General features: G+C 35.1%; 1 protein-coding gene across 1 annotated transcript in view; it reads right to left on the bottom strand.

Annotated features, from left to right (window-relative positions):
* Window positions 1-20,970, bottom strand: part of LOC103208103 (ephrin type-A receptor 6) — a 1,324,606-nt gene that overhangs the window by 396,742 nt on the left and 906,894 nt on the right. The window contains exons 6-7 of the mRNA XM_007953778.1: window positions 12,996-13,104; window positions 8,980-9,050 (exon numbers count right to left, since the gene is read on the bottom strand). Of these exons, the coding sequence (XP_007951969.2) occupies window positions 8,980-9,050; window positions 12,996-13,104 (180 nt within the window). The remainder of the gene's footprint in view (window positions 1-8,979; window positions 9,051-12,995; window positions 13,105-20,970) is intronic.

Raw genomic sequence — 20,970 nt, 5'->3', positions numbered from 1 at the left:
TGTATGACCATACTGATAAAATGAAAAGGAATGGTATAGCGTTCATTCTAAAAAAGAGCATTTTAAGATCTATGCCAAAGTACAATGCTGTCAGTGAAAGGATAATATTCATGCGCCTACAAGGCAGTCCAGTTAAAGTACTATCATTCAAATTTACATACCAACCACTGAAGCCAAACATGAAGAAATTGAAGATTTTACCAACTTCTGCAGTCTGAAATTGACAAAACATGCAGTCAAAATATATTGATTACTGTTGGTGATTGAAATGCAAGAGTTGGAAACAAAGAAAAATCATCAGTAGCTGGAAAATATGACCTTGGTGATAGAAATGATAATGGAGACTGCATGATAGAATTTCATTACAAATATTTGACAACATAAATGATGAACAAACGTGTGGACCTCACAAGATGGAATAAACAGGAAGCAAATCGACTCTGTGGAAAGAGGTATGGAGAAGCTCAATATGATCAGTTAAAACAAGATCCAGAGCTGATTGTGGAACAGACCATGTATAGTTCACATGCAAATGCAAATTGAAGCTGACGAAAATTTAAATAAGTCCATGAAAGCCAAAATATGACCTTGATTATATCCCACATGAATTTAGAGACCATCTGAAGAGCATATTAGATGCACTGAACCCAGTGACCGAACACTAGATGAGTTCTGGGATGACATCAAGAACATCATACATGAAGAAAGCAAAGGTCATTAAAAGGACAGGAAAGGAAGAAAAGACCAAAATGGATCTCAGAATAAAGTCTGGAACCTGCTCTTCAATGGCTAGTAGCTAAAGAAAATGGAGGAAATGATGAAATAAAAGAGATGAATAGAAGATTTCAAAAGGTAGCTGGAAAAGACAAAGTTAAGTATTATAATGAAATGTGGAAAGACCTGGAGTTAGAAAACAAAAAGGAAAGACTATGCTTGGTATTTCTGAAGCTGAAAGAACTGAAGAAAAAAATTCAAGCCATGAATTGTAATATTTATGGACTTTTTATTTGATGGCAAAATATTGACTGATGCAGGAAGCATCAAAAGAAGATGGAAGAAATATACAGTCACTGTATTAAAGAGTTGGTTGATGTTCAGCCAATATCAAGAACAAGTACAGGAGGATGAAGTCCCAATTGCAATGAAGGAATTGGTGAAAAACAAGGCTCCAGGACTTCATGGAATACCCATTGAGATGTTTCCACAAACGGATGTAGAGCTGGTTGAGCTTACTCATTTATACCAAGAAATGTGGAAGACAACTAGCTACTTGGCCAACTGACGGGAAGAGATCCGTATTTTTCCCCATTCTAAAGAAAGGTGACTAAACAGAATGTGGAAATTTCTGAACAATGCAAGTAAAATTTTGCTGAAGATAATTAAAAAATGATTGTGGCAGTATATTGACAGGAAACTTCCAAAAACTGAAACTGGATTTAGAAGAGGATGTACAATGAGGTATATCATTGCTGATGTCAGATAAATATTGGTTGAAAGCAAATGATATCAGAAAGGTGTTTACTTGTGTGTTATTGACTATGCAAAGTAGTGGCAACAATGGGCTCAAGCATAAAAACAATTGTTAGGATTCTGTTGGACCAGACCAGTGTTTTGTTCTGTTTTACATAGGGCACATTGAATCAGAACTGACTTGATGGCAACTGACAACAGCGACAATCATCTAAAAATAAATCTGGGTGGCACAAACAGCTTGCATTTGGCTGCTAATATACAGGTTGGTGGTTTGACACATCCAATGGCTCTGCAGAAGAAAAGCCTGGCAAACTGTTCCATAAGGATTACAGCCAAGAAAACCCTAGAGAACAGTTATCTTCTGTAACATGTGGGGGGTCTCCGTCAGTTGGGGACCGGAATGAGGGCAGATTGCAACAACAATCATCTAGTAATAGCTACTGTGGTAAAAGCAGAATATCTAGCATTAGTACTCAGTCTGAAATCACAAATTTACTAAGTAAAAAAAATGTCAAATACACTAGGAAAAGAGAAGTTTAGTCTATGTGTTCTCTTTTCTTCTAGACTAAACTTTAGAAAGTCCAGGAAAACAAAATATTTCAGAATTATTATAAAAGTAGAGTTGGAAAAGATGCTTTACTGGTACTATCATCAGAAGTTCTAATCTTCTGGGTGCATTCCCAATAATAAGACCATAGACAGAATATGATAAAATCAGGAAATAGAAGAAGTCATGAGGCAAATTACTACTATTGATAGACATTTCGTCACCTCTTTCAAACTCAGTTGTTTTATTTTCGACATTAAATTTCTCCCTATATTTCTGAGGAGAACAAGACAACACCTAACTTTGGGTATTGCATGTCTTTCAAAATTGAAGAGCAACAAAGCTAAATATCAACCACTGTGTCAAAAATATAACATTTGTCTTTTAAACTCTACAAATTTGTATTCAACCAAGGTTTCATATGTGTTTATTATCAGTAAAACAACACATAAGGCACTTGGAAAAATACAAAGATAGAGAAGAAATGATCCCATGTCCTTCAGGGGCTAACAAGCTAAGATTGACAACAGAGACCAACAGGAAAAACAGGAATATTCCTTTAGCAGCCTCTGATGGTTTCAGAGACACACAAATGAATATGCAAACACATGCACTCACTAAGTATCCCTCCCTATTCATCAACACAACATCTCATGGACAATGCATACTCTACCCCTACTTCACCCCTAGAGTGATGCAGCCACTGCACAATCAAGTGAATGGATCTGAGCCTTTGATACCCATCCTTTATTCCAGGTTATTGTTGTTGGTAGGTGGCTCTGACTCACAGAAAAAATATGTACAACAGAACAAAACACTGTCCAGTCCTATGCGGTCCTCACAATCCTTGCTATGCTTAAGCCCATTGTTGCAGCCACTGTGTCAACTCATCTTGTTGGGGGATCTTTCCCTTTTTGGCTGACCCTCTGCTTTACCAGGAACGATATCCTTTTCCAGAGACTGATCCTTTCTGATAACATGATCAAGTATGATAGACGAAGTTTGATCTTTCTCCCTTTTAAGGACTATTCTGGCTGCAGTTCCTCCAAGACAGATTTGTTCAGATTTGTTCATTCTCCTGGTAGAACATTTTCAATATTCTTTGTCAACACCACAATTCAAATGCATCTAATCTTCTGTGGTCATCCTTATTCATTGTCCAGCCTTCATATATATATGTTGTTGTTGTTGTTGTTATTTGCCGTCAAGTCGGACCCAACTCATAGCGACCCCTCCTTGGGTTTCCAAGGCAGTAACACTACGGAAGTTGTGTTGTTGTTGTTAAGTGCGTCGAGTCGTTTCCGACTCATAGCGACCCCATGCACAGCAGAACGAAACACTGCCAGATCCCCGCGCCAGCCCCACAATCCCTGCTATACTTGATCCCATCATCGCAGCCACCGTATCAATCCATCTCGTTGAAGGCCTCCCCCTCTTTCGTCGACCCTCCACCCTACCAAGCATGACATCCTTCTCCAGGGAATGGTCCCTTCTTACAAAATGACCAAAATAGGTGAGACGAAGTCTGGCCATTCTTGCTTCCAAGGAGCATTCTGGCTGCACTTCCTCCAGGACAGATCTGTTATTTCTTTTAGCAGTCCATGGTACTTTCAGCATTCTCCGCCAGCACCACAACTCAAAAGCATCAACTCTTCTTCGGTCTTCCTTATTCATTGTCCAGCTCTCACATGCATACCAGGCGATTGGAAATATCATGGCTTGTGTCAGGCGCACCTTAGTCCTCAAGGAGATGTCCTTGCTCCTCAGCACTTGAAACAGTTCCTTCACAGTTGACTTTCCCAATGCTACACATCGTCTGTTGTCCTGACTGCTGCTTCCGTTGGCATTGATTGTAGAACCAAGCAACGTGAATTCCTTGACAACCTCAATCTTCTCTCCATTTATTGTGATGCTGCTCATTAGTCCAGTTGTGAGGATTTTTGTTTTCTTTATGTTGAGATGTAATCCATACTGCAGACTGTATTCTTCAACCTTCATCAGTAGGTGCCTTAAGTCATCCTCACTTTCAGCAAGCAAAGTTGTATCTTCTGCATATCTCAGGTTGTTAATGATTCTTCCTCCAATCCTGATACCACGTTTTTCTTCATATAGTCCAGCTTCTCAGATTATTTGCTCAGCATACAGATTGAATAAGTGTGAAGACAGAATACAACCCTGACGCACTCCCTTCTTGATTTTAAACCATGTAGTGTTCCCTTGTTCTGTTCGAACGACAGCCTCCTGGTCAAGGTATAGATTCCTCATGAGTACAATCAAGTGCTCGGGGATTCCCATTCTTCTCAATGTTGTCCACAATTTGTCATGATCCACACACTACGGAAGTAGGTTGCCCCATCTTCCTTCCGAGGAGTGGCTGGTGGGTTTGAACCGCCAGCCTTCTGGTTAGCAGTCAAGTGCCTTAGCCACTATGCTACCAGAGCTCCCATATGAGGTGACTGAAAATACCATGGCTTGGGCCAGGCACACTTTAGTCTTAAAGGTGAAATATTTGTTTTTTTAACCCTTTTAAGAGGTATTTTGCAGCAGATTTTCCCTGTGCAATATTTTGTTTGATTTCTTGACTCCTGCTTCCATAGGTGCTGGTGGTGGATTCAAGCAAAATGAAATCCTTGACAACATCAATCTTTTCCCTATTTATCTTGATGTCGCTCACTGCTCCAGTTTTGAGGACTTTAGTTTTATTTATGTTGAAGTGTAATCCATAATGAAGGCTGTAATCTTTGACCTTCATTAGTAAGTGATTCAAGTCTTCCTTACTTTCAGTAAGCAAGGTTGTACCATAAACTTATCTCAGGTTGTTAACAAAATTTCCTCTAATCTTGATGCTTTGTTCTTCTTCATATAGTCTAGCTTCTGGGATTATTTGCTCAGTATATGGATTGAATAAGTATGGTGATAGAAAACACCCTGACACACACCTTTCTTTATTTTAAATCATAGAGTATTCCATTGTTCTATTTGAACAATTGCCTCTTGTTCTATGTTCAGGTTCCTCATGAGTAAAATTAAGTGTTCTGGAATTTCTATCTTCATAATACTATCTATCCATAATTTGTTATGATCTACCCAGTGGAAGGACTTTGCATAGTGTTTGCATGTTTACATAAGTAAACAGCTTTTAGGTGTTCTCTGCTTTCAGCCAAGATTCATCTGACATTAGCAATGATATCCCTTGTTCCACATCTTCGGAATCTGGCTTGAATTTCTGTTTGATTCATGTTGATGTATTTCTGCAACATTTTTTGAATTGTTATGAGCAAAATTTTACTTGCATGTGATGCTAATGATATTGTTTGACAATTTCTGAATTCTGTTGGATTACATTAATTTCAAATGAGCACAACTATGGATCTCTTCCAGTAGGTTGGTGTGGTAGCTGTCTTCCAAATTTCTTGGCGTAAACAAGTGAGGACTTCCAGAGTTGCATCCATTTGTTGCAACATCTCATTGAGTATTTCATCTGCTTCTGGGACCTTGTTTTTCCTCAGAAGTGTAGCTTGAACTTCTTCTTTCAGTACCATTGGTTCTTGATGAAATGCTACGTCCTAAAATGGTTGAATTTCACTCAATTATTTTTGGTACAGTGACTGTGCATTCTTTCCATTTTCTTTCAATGCTTCTTGCATCATTCAATGTTTTGCTAATAGAATGCTTCAGTATTGTAACTCGAGGCTTGAATTTTTCCTTCTATCTTTCAGCTTGAGAAATGCAGAGCATGTCCTTCCCTTTTGATTTCCTAATTCCTGGCTTTTACACATTTTATTATTTTACTTTGTCCTCTTGAGGCATCCTTTGAAATCTTCTGTTCAGCTATTTCACTTCCTCGTTTCTTCCATTTCCTTTAGCTATTTAATCTCTGTTCAAGAGGCAGTTTCAATGTCTTTTATGACATCTATTTTGGTATTTTCTTTCTTTCTTGTTTTTTACTTTCTTCATGTATAATGTCCTTGATGTTATCTCACAACTTGTCTGGTCTTCGGTCTTTGGTGTTCAATGCATCAAATCTACCCCTCAGATGGTCTGTAAACTCAGATGGAGTATACACAATGTCATATTTTGGCCTCATGGACCTGTTTTAATATTTTCAGCTTCAACTTGAACTTGCAAGTAAGCAATTGATGATCTAGTCCACAGATAGCTCCTGGCTTTGTTTGAATGAAGATGTTGAGCTTCTCCATTACCTCTTCCCACAAATGTAGTCAATTTGATTTCTTTGTATTTTACCTCATGAGGTGTAGAGATATATTCACCATTTATGTTGACAAAAGGTGTGGGCAATGAACAAATTGTTGATCTTGAAAATTCTATCATGCAATCTCCAGTATCCTGTGTTATCACCAGGTCATATTTTTTCAACTACTGATGATTCTTCTTTGTTTCCAACTTTTGCATTTCAATCACCAGTAATAATCAATATACCTTGACTGCATGTTTGGTCAATTTCAGACTGCAGAAGTTGGTAAAAATATTTTATTTCTTCATCTTTGGCTTTAGTGGTTGGTGTGAAATTTGAATTTGAATAACAGTTGTATTAACTAGACTTCCTCGTAGGGATATGGATACTATACTATCACTGACAGCAATGTACTTCAGTATAGATCTTGAAATGCTCTTTCTTAGGATCCACGTTACACCATTCCCCTTCAATTTGTCATTCCAGGCATAGTAGACCATATGATTTTCCTATTCAAAATGGCAGATACCAGTCCATTTCAAATCACTAATGTCTAGGATATTCAGTCTATGTGTTCCATTTCATTTTTAAACAATTTTCAATTTTCTTAGCATCATACTCCATATAGTCCATGTTTCTCTTCATTAATGGATCTTTGTAGCTTTTTCTTCTCAGCTTGAGTCATGCCACATCAGCAAATGAAGGTCCTGAAACTTTAATCCATCCATGCCATTAAGGTTGCGTCTACTTTGAGGAGGTAGCTTTTCCATAGTGGTATTTTGAGCACCTTCAAATGGAGGGCTCATCATCTGGCACTATACCAGATATATTTCACTGCTATTTATAAGGTTTCAGTCACTAAATTTTTCAGAAGTGGACCAACACATCCTTCTTCCTAGTCTGTCTTACTCTGGAAGTTCTGCTGAAACCTGTCCAACATGGGTGATCCTGCTGGTATTTGAAATACTTGCAGCATAGCTTCCAGCCTCACAGCAACAGGCAAACCACCACAGTGACAAACTGACAGACAAGTGGTGGACTAGGTGATTAGTGGTATCTAATTGCATATATGGTCAAGCTGATAACATTGGGCACAGATAATAGATATTATTTATTAATTATACATGATTTTAACAATTCAACAATTTAAGATAATACATATTTCAAAAGCATAAATTGATTAGTTAATATCACTTTTTTTCTTATAAACACAAAATATGTTTCATCACAGTACAACATACTGACAGATGAGTGGTAGACAATGTATGTAGTATTGGCAGCAACAAACTCAAACTTAGTTCTAATTTTGAATACAGTATCTCATTATTAATTTAACTCATCACTGTCTTCTTAAGCTTCTGTTTATCTTTCTTCTACCTCCTTTCCTGCCTTGGGTTATTTTCATTGCTTCTTGCTGGGACCATCTGTTTCGTTTATGGTAAACTGTTAGTTGGAAAACAGTGAATACTTCAGGAACACCTTTTTCCTAAGCACCTCAGTACTAAATGCCCCGCAGTGAATCTTGAATTTTCCCAGCATAAGTCATCTTTCCAGGTGTTTGGATCCAAGTTTCTGCATCTGTTTGTAGAGTCTCCAGGTCTCCCACACCATACATCAGAGCTCTCATTGCACTGTCTTCTTCTCTCTTCTGAACAGTGAGGCTCAAATTAATTGTACAAAAGAATAATTGGGGAGAATTTACTAAAAATATATATCTTGGTCTTAAACTGGACATATTGAATCAGAATCTTGGGTTGTGAGGATTGAACATTCTACCACAAATGGTTTCAGACCACTTCTTGAGAAACCAAATGATCCTTAGAATTAGTCCAAAACCATACTGCAGGTTTATAATTTCTCCATCTAAATCCTTTTTCTCCTCTGGAAGATGATACAGATTGAAAAGTCCCTTGTTCCTTTTGTTCAATATGAAATAAGAGTTAAATAAGTGGCTTAATATATTATCTCTGTACCGCAGTTAATTAGTGAACATCACTTTTTTGTTAATTCAGTGTCTCACCACAGACAAAGTAGTTTACAATGTGGAGGTGGAGGTGGGTATTGAGGAGGAGAGGGTGGCAATTATCAAACCAACTATAGTGGTAATTACAGCTTGCTTGGGATGAACTCCTTCAAATGAATATAACCTTGTAGTCAGCTCAAGGATTTCATACATATTCTAAGAGGTAAGGAGCTGATTTTCTTTTTCAGTGTTAATGAATTGTAAATTGATTTGTTTTATGTTTAAATGACAGTTCTTGCAGGAAGCAATAAGGACTCCTTAATAAGTCTATGGCTAATGCTCCACTAAATAAAACCAGCTCATATTTTGGAGCCATTGTGAGTGGTAAATAACTAGATATAATCAGTTAACTTGTATTTTTAGCACAATCTGTCGTGTTTCCAGCAAGCAGAATTGGGAAAAGGTAATATCATTTAATGAGAAGCAGGTGTGATTTTTACTACAAACCTGGAAACAAGAAAATCTTAATGCTGAAAGTGGTTTTTTTTTTTTTTTCCTTTTCAACTCAAAGGATGTTAGTGCAAAATGAACTGTTGAGGTGCTGGGGTGATGTAAAGCAGCGGAAAGTTGTTGTATTTAGATCTCTGTTAACTGTTTGTGAAGAGTGGAAACAAGAAAATCTTAATGCTGAAAGTGGTTTTTTTTTTTTTGTCCTTTTCAACTCAAAGGATGTTAGTGCAAAATGAACTGTTGAGGTGCTGGGGTGATGTAAAGCAGCGGAAAGAGTTCTACTTTACTTACAGTGCCCATTCTGTAAGTGGTTTCTCCTTTTCTCTTCAGACTTCATTTTGGCCTTTATGTACCATTGGCACCTTTTGGAAAGGCAAACAGAATGTCATTTTAAAAATTATGTCAGTAACCAAAACCAATTAAAATATGAGTAGCATAAAGATATATATCTTTCACAGAAAAAGTTCTTGTCACAAAAATCACTTTTAAAAATATTGTTATACTATGTGGACATTTAAAAACAACTTTACAACCTCCATAGAAGGTTTTTGTTACACATCAAAATTAGCCACAAATAAAATTAAAATACTGTCAAGTAGATTGATCCAAATAGTAGGAGCCTTACAAAACATTTTATAATCAACAGTAACCATCTCTTACTTCTGTATATAACTTCCAACAGCTAGGATTGGTGGAAAAGCATTAAAAGTCAAAATGAAAAAATGTTTTTGATCAGAATCTCAAATTTAGATGACTATTTTCCATGTTCAGTGGTAATCAACAAGGTTTTTTTTTTTTTTTTTTTCTGCATTTAGTAGAAGCATGTTTTGTTCTCTGTCAGGGGACAATTATGTTCCAAAGTATAGAAGTAAGTAGCTACTTTCTCACAGGACTTCCTCAGCATGCTATATTCAGCAGTATCTGTATGATTGACAGTTCATCAAATTGCTAATTTCAAATGGTTAAACAGAATACATCTGTGCTACACAATTCAATCATTAATGTGAAATTTGCCTCAAAGTCTATAGCAAACTGAGCATTTATTCAGAAATGCCTTACAGTCTTCAAAGAATAATTTTCAGTGAATGCTCCTTTACCAAAGTGTTTAAGATATACTTCAAAATGAATTTTTAAAAAATCTTACGTAATTGAAATTGTTCTCTCTAGGATATAGAATACTAAAATAGTTTTTTATGTTATATAAATTGGCAAAGATAGAAACTGAAGGAAGGATCCCCGGTGGCACCGTGGTTAAAGTGCTCAGCTGCTAACTGAAAAGTCAGCAGTTTGAACACACCAGCTGCTCCATGGGAGAAAGAGGTAGCAGTCTGCTTCCATAAGGATTATACCCTTGGAAACCCTATGGGGCTGAAAATAATTTAGTACAATTTTTTATGCATCATTACATACTTTTTTTTCAAATGGTATTCAAATTATGTTTCAGGAATTCCAAGTAAAGATAACATTTGACTTAATCTCTTAAGTTTATTATGTCATAGCAATACAGTCTACAAATACTGTAATATTTTCATTTAATTGTACCACACTAGATTTGTCATATTTATGTGTTAAGACAATATTTTCTGATATCTTAATGGCATGTTGTTGTTGTTGTTTGCCGTCAAGTCAGACCTGACTCATAGCGACACCTCCTTGGATTTCCTAGGTGGTATCACTATGGAAGTAGATTGTCCAGTCTTCTTTCTGAGGAGTGCCTGGTGGGTTTGAGCCGCCAGCCTTCTGGTTAACAGTCAGGTGCCTTAGCCACTATGCTACCAGAGCTCCCACATGTATTCCACACATACATATGCTATTTAATCATAGTTTGCTGAAACACTGTGTGAAAAAATCAGACAATAATTCATATTCTAAAAGATACATATAATTGTCACTAAAAATACCATTAAATTTTGTTATATATTGAATCATTATTAAAAAGATATTTAAAATCAACTTCCTTTGTGATATTAGAAGTTCTAACTTTTTACTACCAGAGATCGATATAACACTGCTGTTTAAATAAAATCATACTTAAAATACTCCAGCATTTTCCAAAGGAGATTTCAAATGGAAAATAAGAATCTTTCTGAGTCAAAATTAACCATCATATCTAAATGATCCCAGTCTGGTCAAAATGATGTAGTTTGTGCTTTAGTAGTTGAGACCTCATTCGAGACTCCATTGTATTTAATAACTGAATAATATTTCTGGGCTATAAAGCTGATCATCTTTAAATTGCATGGAACTCTATAATAAGTATTAATCAAGATATCAGTGCTCCAAATTCACAATGTATGGGCAGCACATAAGTTACAGAGGGAAATGAAAATACAGTAGGGCGTATTCTTCCACTTAACACTGTTTTTCTAATATGGATTTGATATGTAACAACTCATAACATGTTGTCAATTTGACTTCTTATTTAACCAAATGCCATTGTAACTTTATATGCAACAAAATGCTGTTGGCATCTCCTTTCCTTTCTTTTTAATGGGTTACATCTTTTCCCTCTCACTGTAATATTGTTATTGTAATTATTTTCCTAGCCATCAGTGTTTTCTAATTTCTATTTCTACAAAAGAGTCCTAGATAAGATCTGAAGAATTTTAATTTTGCTTAGTAAACAACAAACTTAGATCTATGCCAGGATGTGTAGGATATTTGTTTGTAACCAGTTGACCCCTGCCAGTGAATAAGGTCACATTTGATATTTGTAGGCTATAAAAACTCACTGCCATTGAGTTAGATCCAACTCATAGTGACCCCTCCCTGGGTTTCTGAGACTGTATCACTATGGAAGCAGATTGCCGATCTTCCTTCTGAGGAGTGTCTGGTGGGTTTGAACAGCCAGCCTTCTGGTTAGCAGTCAGATGCCTTAGGCACTACACCACCAGACCTAATTAACAGTTGTCTTTGTTGTTGTTTTGTGCCGTCAAGTCGGCCCTGACTCACAGCGACCCCCCTCCTTGGGTTTCCAGGGCAGTATCACTACAGAAGGAGGATTGCCCAACCAATCTTTACTTCCGTAATGATACTGCCTCGGAAACCCAAGGAGGGGTCGCTATGAGTCGGGTTTGACTCGACGGCCCATAACAACAACAACAACAACAATATATAGTTCAGACTTTTGCCTGAAACAGCTAATATTTTCAGATAATAGTTTTATTCCTACAAAGAGAAAACTATTTGTCTAGATATTAGATGATATAATAAGATTTAATAATACTGTTTTAAATAATGTCATATATATTATTTTCATTCACATTCAGATATTACCAGCACCTGGTTCATGAAAATCATTCAATATGTGTTTAATAAGTGAATAATTTTATTATATTGTCACACAAATCATATGTAATGAAAGGAAGATAAGGTTCAGATAGGTAAGCACTTGGAACAAGCTTACGCAAATAGTCAACATTTAAATCTAAGCCTTTTGCTAATGTTAAATTTATTGTTGCTTTAAATTCTATTAGTATTCTAAAGTGTAGATTTGATTTATAAAACTAATTATTATAATTTATTAATATACTTTCAAAGTTTTATTGATTATAATATCATATTTATATAACACTAAGGAGTCCTGGATGGACTAAATGGTTAAGTTTCTAAATGAAACTTGGTTTCTAAATGAAAGTTACATAGTTTGAACACACCCAGTGTCTCCACTGGAGAAAGATGTCTGCTCCAGTAAAAGACAGCAGCATTGAAAAACTTACAGGGCAGTTCTACTCTGTCACATGGATCATCATGAGTCAAAATTAACTCCACGGCACCTAACAATAAGTATATGAGGAGCTTTGATATGAATGAATTGTTCAATCTCTGTCATGTTATTTTTCTAAGAAAAACCCTTTTTCCACACACACACACAAAAATTCTTTTCATGGTGCAATAAAGGAAAAACTCAGAAGTCACTTATTGAGTGTATATTTACCATTCACAGCTTTCCAAAGTACTCTTATCAAGTCTTTGAATGCCTTCATAGTCATGAACATGTTGATACACACAACTAGCCATGGTGATTATGTTCCCACATAAAGGAGGAAAATTTCCTCTCTCAGGTAGGCTTCATTTAAAAATATTTAAATATACACACCCATTGCCATGGAATTGATTCTGATTCATAGTGGTCTTATAGGACTGAATAGAACCTCCTCATAGGGTTTCCAAGGTTGTAATCCTTATGTAAGCAGATTGCCACTCTTTCTCACTCAACCGTTGGTGGGTTTGAACTGCTGACTTTCAGTTAAATACACAGTGTATAAAAATAGCAATTATTAACAAATCTAGTATGCTTTAATTACCTCCCAGTGATTAGGAAGAACAAAGTGAGGATGACCAGGAGAGTGAATCCTCCAACTGCTGCGGTCGCTATCACAAGAATCTGCCCCTGTTCTGCCGCCATGTCTGAAGCTGAAACACAGATACCATTTTAAGATTTCTGTGGGTAACATTTCACTACTTAAGTTGTTTTACAACTTACTACATGCTTGAAAATACGGTAATGGATACCAAAAAAACATCATACTTAACCTCTATTTCAGTATTTGGTACATAGGATGCAAACTGAAAATAAAAAGCTTAACCTAAGGACTAGAGTTGAGGTCACAGCCTACAGCATAACCTTTTCTTCTTTGTTAAAAAAATACCAATAAAAAGATGTTATCTTAGTACTCTGCATTTTAAGATTAAGTATGCATTGCAAAATTAAATCATCAGCTAGACCAAAGGATTTTGTTTTACATAACTGCTCATTTTTAATCCCTCTCAAACACTTCAGCCATCAGACCAGGCTTTACAGATGGTAAGATTATTGTATAGTTCATTTTATGAATGCCTTTTACATTATATAGAACTTAATTCACACCTTAATGTTATAAATCCCCACAGCAAGAGGCTATATACATAGTTGGTGCTTAGATGTTTAGACTGTCAGTAATTAAGTAAATGTTATTTAAAAGCTTCCTTCCTTTGAACGGACATTAGATTACATATGTTAACAACATACTACTTTTTTTATTGACAAACTGTATCTTACAATTGCATGGGCTGCAGGTTTTACTAATCTTCCAGAGATTTTTTAAACATATTTTAGTTCAATTAATTTACTAATGCTTTTAATTTTATGTAGTTTTGAAATTTTATTCAGAATGTAATTATATTGGACAGACTGGGCAATCACTTAATAACAGAGGGAAGGAAACTTAATTCCAAAGAAGTTAAAGAACTGTTCAGGCTCACACAGTGTTATAACCAGAATTCAGGTATCCAGGTTTCAGTTTCATATTTCCTTTCTATTGTACACCCCACTGTAGTAATCCGTTCAATTATCAATATTTTAAAATATTAAGCCAGTCAGTCCCTTCAAAATCATTTAACTTTATGATAGTTTGATTTTTAAAAAAATTTAATTACTGTACATAATAATATCTATTAATCTCATTGGTTATAGAAATCAAATTGAATTCAATGAATGTATATAACCAAAAAGCAAACCATTTAATTATCTACAATAATAAGTCATTAAACATGAGTAATTTAAGGCTTCCATAGACATAGATGCTTTCCTGGGAATCAAGTATGCAGTTAACTGCAAATTTATACTCAGTGTAATACCATCCCCATAAAAATGACATATCTATGAGAGAATATATAAACCATAAATGTTATTAGTGAGTCTGTAAGAAAGGAGTTAACAACTTTAGAAGCTTTTTAAGAAATCTAAATGTAAATAAAATAAAAGTCACTTATGTTCAATTTCAGTTAGAGAAATTTATTAAATGTTGGTATTAAATTTTAGTTGTTATATTTAATCAAAATAGTTTCAGGCAATCTGTTACAATGTTGAGGTTAGCTCATAATCTGTGCAGAGACAAGTTAAATAGTTGCATCTTATCCAATAAATAATGTACCGAAGGTTTTTTATTACATCCTCACTGAATTTCCTATGTTCAAAATAGCTCTGTTATCATGGGAATTAATGTCGTGCTCTAAAACGTCACATTTTCTCATTGAAAATTATTGAATAACAAACTGCAAGAAATAGCTGTTATGGAAAACAACATTAGCTTTTTGAAGATAAAGAAGATGACATTTAAAAAGAAGAAATTATTTACTTAACAACTGCTGTATTTGAAAATTATATAATACAGTACAAAGGTTTTGAACCTAAGGCATATGTTTTATAGGAGTCAAAACCAAAACCAAACCCACTGCCATCAAGTTGATTCTGACTCATAGCAACCCTATCGGACAAAGCAGAACTGCCCTATAGGATTTCCAAGCCTAAATCTTTATGAAAGCAAACTGCCTCATCTTTCTCCCATGGAGCTGTTGATGTGCTCGAACTGCTGACATTTTACTTAGCAGTCAAATGCCTTAACCAGTGCACCACCAAAGCTCCTTTTCACAGTAGTCAGGTAGCTGGTAATTTATGAAGACCATATATCTGAATTTCAGAAGAAGGAGATTATGTAATTGGAACTTTTTGAGTATTAGATTGTTTACAGAAAATTGTGCCATTTGATGAAAATAATGATTTAGTAACTGTTAGTTTTAATAATATACCTCCTTTTGTACAGTTGTGATTACATATTTATGACTTTTGCTTGAATTACAATTGTCATTGGATAACAGAATATGAAGTTTATTAATATAAAAATAAATATTTTCATAGAATTGTTTCTTAAACTTCTGAAGTAAGAATCCTAGGTATGCCTCTGTGGGAATAAATTATTTAAATATAGAAGTCACTTGAAAGTAAGAGTGCCTAATGTCATGTTATGCACTACTATATAGGGAATAAAATGATATTAATGATAGTGCCCAGATATTTATGGAGAAATCATCATCATCAACAAAATCACTATTTATTTAATAGGAAACTATATACCTAACATTATGCTATGTGCTTAGAATTAATTATCAAATTTATCTTCACAATAGTCTTCAGAGATAGGTATTATTATCTCTAGTCAGGTGCCTATATTACCTGCCTAAGGCCACACAAATTGTAAACAGGAAAACTGACAATCTACCTCTGGTTTACCTGGTTCCAAAGCCCCTGCTATTTCCAGTATTCTAAAAGATCATTTTCACTAACAGGAGAACTGAGTAAACCTAGCTCTTTCTTTGGTCCTAGAACAATCAGAGCCTTACTTGGCATTGTTTTCATCTGTAAACTGAAAATATTGACTTAAATATTATTGTCACAACCTTTCAGAGAAACTACACTAAACTATTGTGTTACCCATTAAAAACCAAACCCACTGCCATGGAGTTGATTCTGACTCATAGCAATCTTAATAGGGCAGATTAGAACTGATGCATTAGGTTTCCAAGTCTGTAAATCTTTATGGAAGCAGACTGATTCATATTTATGCCATGGAACAGCTGGTCGGTTTAAACCCTAGCCTTTTGGTTAGTGGCCCAGGGCTTTAACCACTGCACCACCAAAGCAACAACTAAATTTTGGAGAGAGCAAAAGTTGCTATATGGAAATAAGAGGAACAGTCAGGACCTGTGCTGTAGCTCTCGGTCTTGGACAGGGATAATTTCTGCCTCCTTATCATATTTTATCACTCAATCACAAAGCTCTGACTTTATCTCAAAATAAAGTAAAAGACATTTAAATTTGTTAACAAGGCTATCAACAATGCCTCTATCATACGTCTATAGATTTTTCTTATCATTTTCTAACCATTATTGAGTTTCATCCAGTTCCTGGAATGAGCAAAGTTTTTCTCTCAATTCCTATTCATTCTTTCTTTATGAATATTATATCATTTGGAAAGTTTTTCTGGCTGTAGATTTGGTTAGGTATCCATATATATGTTCCACAGACCACTGTACTACTTCTACCATAGAATTTATCATGTTTTAATGAAATTACCTTTTTCTAATCTGTCTTTTCAATTAGACTACAAATTCCATGAGGGCAATTGGCTTTTTTTTCCTGTGCTTTTCAACCTACAAGCCAATTATATGACAAAAAACAACAACAACAATAAAAACACCAAAATACTCAAACCCATTGCCATTGATTTGATTCTGACTCATACTGACCCTATAGGACAGAGTAAGAGTAGAACAATGCTGTAAATCTTATGGAAGCAGACTCCCTAATCTTCCTTCAGTGAAGAGGCTGGTGGGTTTGAACTGCTGACCTTTTGGTTAACAGTTGAATGCTTTAACCAGTATGCCACCAAGATTCCTTTTAATAAATTCTGAACCTTAGATTTACATTTCTAATCTTAGGCCATAAAATCTGATTAAATGTAGAATGCTGTACTTCACAGTAAATAGCTCCTATCTACCAGATAGGAGTTTTAAGGCACTTGACTGCTAACCAGAAGGCTGGAGGTTCAAACCTACCAGCCACTACTCAGAAGGAAGGTTGGGCAATCTACTCCTGTAGTGATACTGCCTTAGAAACTCAAGGAGGGGTCTCTATGAGCTGGGTCCAACTCAACAGCACATAACAACAACAACAACATCTAACAGATAATACATGATAGAAGCTCAATAAATATTTCTTCAGTTATTTGATTGAACAATCATTTATGTTGTAAGATTCTGGTAAGAAAAGGTTGGCTTATCCTAGGGGTAATCCACATCTCCATCCTCCTCTTTGTATGTAAGGAAAATTGACCCTTAGTATAGCTATATCATGTATATGAAGTAAGTCTACTCACCACTAATTTAATCAGAAGAATCCATTTATACTTTGGAGATAAGGCCTCATGCAAGGCAGGAGCTACTTACTAGAAAGTACAGAATTCTACATTTAATCAGATTTAGTAGGCTAATCTTAGAAATGTGAGTTGGAGGTTAAAAATTCATTAGTTCATTCAATATTTATTGAGTACATATTACATGCCAGACACTTCAGTAGACATCAAGCATATAATAATGAACATAACAGACACTGTTTGTGCCCTTATGGATTTACAGTTTAGTGGTGTAGACAGACACTGAATAAATAATCACAAGTGTGAAGATTGTTACATAAATAAACTATAGGGTGCTCTGGATGAGAATAAGTATTTTGATAGTGCATCAGCAGACAAGAGAATTTGGAAAATAAATTGTGCTGAAGATAAGAAGAAGGTGGAGGAGGAAGAAGAGGAGAGGGGAAGGAATAAGACATAGAGAAGAAAGAGGCAGAGGAGGACGAGGCATTCCTTGGCTAGAAGCTTTACAGACTTGATTCATTTAAACATATAAACAAACAAATGAACAAGCAAATAAAAAATCATCTACCAAATAGATTTATAATAAATATGGTACACCTACATACTCTTCTGTTATGAAAAATATTTTTAGTAATATTTATTCATTATTCAATCCTGAGAAAAAGCTTATTTCTTAGTTTCATAGGAGAAAAGGTAGGTATAATTTATTCATGTATGTAATATCATAGAGAGCAAACCTGTCCTTAAAGAAAGATAATGAAGTGCATAGTAAGAAATGAAATTTATTTGTGACTAGCTGATTGCAAAATGTTTCTTTGCTTAATGGAATGAGGTGGTATTCTTAGAAAAGGTAAGTACATTGAAATGACATTTCATTTTATGGTTTGGAAAGAAGTATGTTTCCTTTTAGGGAAGCAATTATCCAAAAAAGAGAAGCAAAATTGTTGCCGAGCAAGGACTTAGCACCTAGCCAGTGGTTGATACAGTTAGGATGACATTATTGATATTTGCTTTAGTTGTTTCTATTCAAAGAGAAAAAAGTGAAGTTCTCTATTTGGAATCCAAATACTTGAAAATAAAATAAATAAATAAATAAATTCCATGTCTTTAGGAAAGTGTGAAAGAAAAGCAATTTGGCTATTTTTAACCAAAGAATTTTCTTCTATGAAGACATATGATCTTCTCTCTCTGCAATCAAGATTATTCTAGTTTATATTTACATTTCAAAGTAAAATCTGTTATTTGTATTCTGTGTCATTTTCTGTGGAATAGCTTTTTAAAGTTAACTCTTTTCTGTTAGGAACATACTTACAAAGTTACTGAAGATAGCAGTTATATTTTTTTTTTGGTGTAAAATATTTCTCTAAATGTTCTGCAGTGAAATAAATGGCAGGATGCAGTTATATTCATATGCTCTATTTATGACTCCCAATTCTGAATGAGATGAAAAAATTTCAAATGATATTGTTATTATTTCACAAAAGTAATTTTTTTTTAACTTCAAAGAATATGGAAATTTCAGCACAAAGCTCAATGAAGAAGTGGCTTGATATATCAAGTAAATTAATCTTACGGTTTTTGATAATCAATACAGGCAATCTTTAGCATTTTTTTTTTTCAGAAAAATAAAAATCTCCTCTCAGGTCATATATAGTATTCAGGATTGGCTTAACCTTATGAGAGTGAGGCAAATATATAAAGACTTAGAAATACATAATGAAGATTAATTAATCTGCTTATACAGATGTAAGAATGTCAGATTTGAATAAAGGCTGAGCAAAGCTGTCTTCTAGATGGACATGATCTTTTGACTTTGTAGTTGGTGTTTTTCTCTTGGATCCCTGGATTTAAGCATGGGGCCATCTTTGATTTTACATTTCCCTTTAACTCTATATACATAGTCAATTATTTCATCATGTCTTAGACTATCTTGTCTTTACAACCAGTGCACAGTCTCATTTCAGGTTTCAGCCCCATGTGACCAGATGAGTTTTATCATTTCCTATTAAGTTGCTTTTCCATAGTGTCTCTTCTCAATCCATCCATTATTATGTTGCCAGATAATTATCCTTCAAAGTAATATTCAAAACTTTTCAGAGTCTTCTCCATTTTCTGGAGAATAAAATTGCCCCAACTCTATGAGTGCTCCATTTTCAGAGATGTCTAGTGTGAAACTGGAACTCAACCTTCACACAATTCTCTCCTTTGTCTTCCAGGTGATCATCAATCCTGCTATTTCTACCTTTTAAATATTTCTTAGATCGTTCCCATTCTCTCCAATGCTCTTAATATTTTCTTAGTTTAGGTATCCATCACATTTATTTGAACTCAGCTAGATGGCAAGCTCAATTATGTAAAGTTCAATTGAGCAATGGCAAGCAAAAAAAAAAAAATCTTCTGAAGAGACATCTGACAGATATTCACTTAATAAAAAACACACTGTTCATTCTACATAAGAGCTTCTACACCTCACACTATTACTTCAGATATGTTTATTGATTTCCAAGTCCAAAAAACAATTTACCAGTAACTCAGTTGTTATCAAGTTGACTACAACTCATGGCGACCCCAAGTAAGTCAGAGTAGAACTGTGCTCCACAGAGTTTTCAAAGGCTGATTATCTGAAGTAGATTGCTAGGCTTTTTTCTTCCAATGTGACTCTCGGTGGACTCAAACCACCAACATTTTGGTTAGTATCTGAGCACATTAATGGGTTGTACCACCTAGCAACTCCATAAAATATCAGAAAATCCAAATCCACTGTTGTCAAGATGATTTCAACTCATAGTGACCCTATAGAACACAGTAGAACTTCCTTGTAAGGTTTCCAAGGCTGTAAATCTTTATGGAAGCAGACTACCACATCTTTCTCCCAAAAAAGTGGCTGGTGGGTTTGTTTGACTAACAGACCTGTTGGTTAGCAGCTGAATACATTAAATACTGTGCCCCCAGAGCTCATATAAAACAGTATAGTAGCAGTAAATTAGAAAGTTAAGGGGTGAGGAACATCTGAAAAGAAAGGGTTCAAAAGAATGAGCACTGCTAGTCTAACAGTGGAAAAACAGTTTGGAAAACAGAAAATCTAAGAATCCAAAATACATATTATTAAAAAGCCAGGAGTTTAGGATCAAACAACTATAAAAGTCAAGGATCATCAAAGGACTTGTAATATTATCATTCAGGTATATACTGATATAAGTACATGATATTTTATTTAAAAGGGTAGGAGTGTGGATGCATGAGTAGAAAAATACTTTTCTCCAAAATATTTTAAAATTATGAAAATAATACTTTTAAGGCTAAGGTCCTGGTTGAAAACTTCAAATATGAAAAATGATTCATTTTCTGAGAGTTTCCAGCTTTTTTCTTTTTTTTTTTTTTTTGGAACATTACAATTTTCTATAAGATTCTTGAGGCTAAAATTGAGATCTCTCAACTTTCTATACCACAAAGGATTGCTATAGTGGCTTGTTGTTGTTGTTAGGTGTCATCAAGTCGTTTCCGACTCATAGCGACCCCATGCACAGCAGAACGAAACACTGCCCGATCCTGCACCAGCTCCATGATCCCTGCTATACTTGAGCCC

The sequence above is a fragment of the Orycteropus afer genome, unplaced genomic scaffold (genome assembly GCF_000298275.1).
Source record: "Orycteropus afer afer isolate SDZICR_OR568_19922 unplaced genomic scaffold, OryAfe1.0 scaffold00412, whole genome shotgun sequence".
Lineage (NCBI taxonomy): Eukaryota > Metazoa > Chordata > Mammalia > Tubulidentata > Orycteropodidae > Orycteropus > Orycteropus afer.
This window is presented reverse-complemented; position numbering and strand designations above follow the sequence as displayed.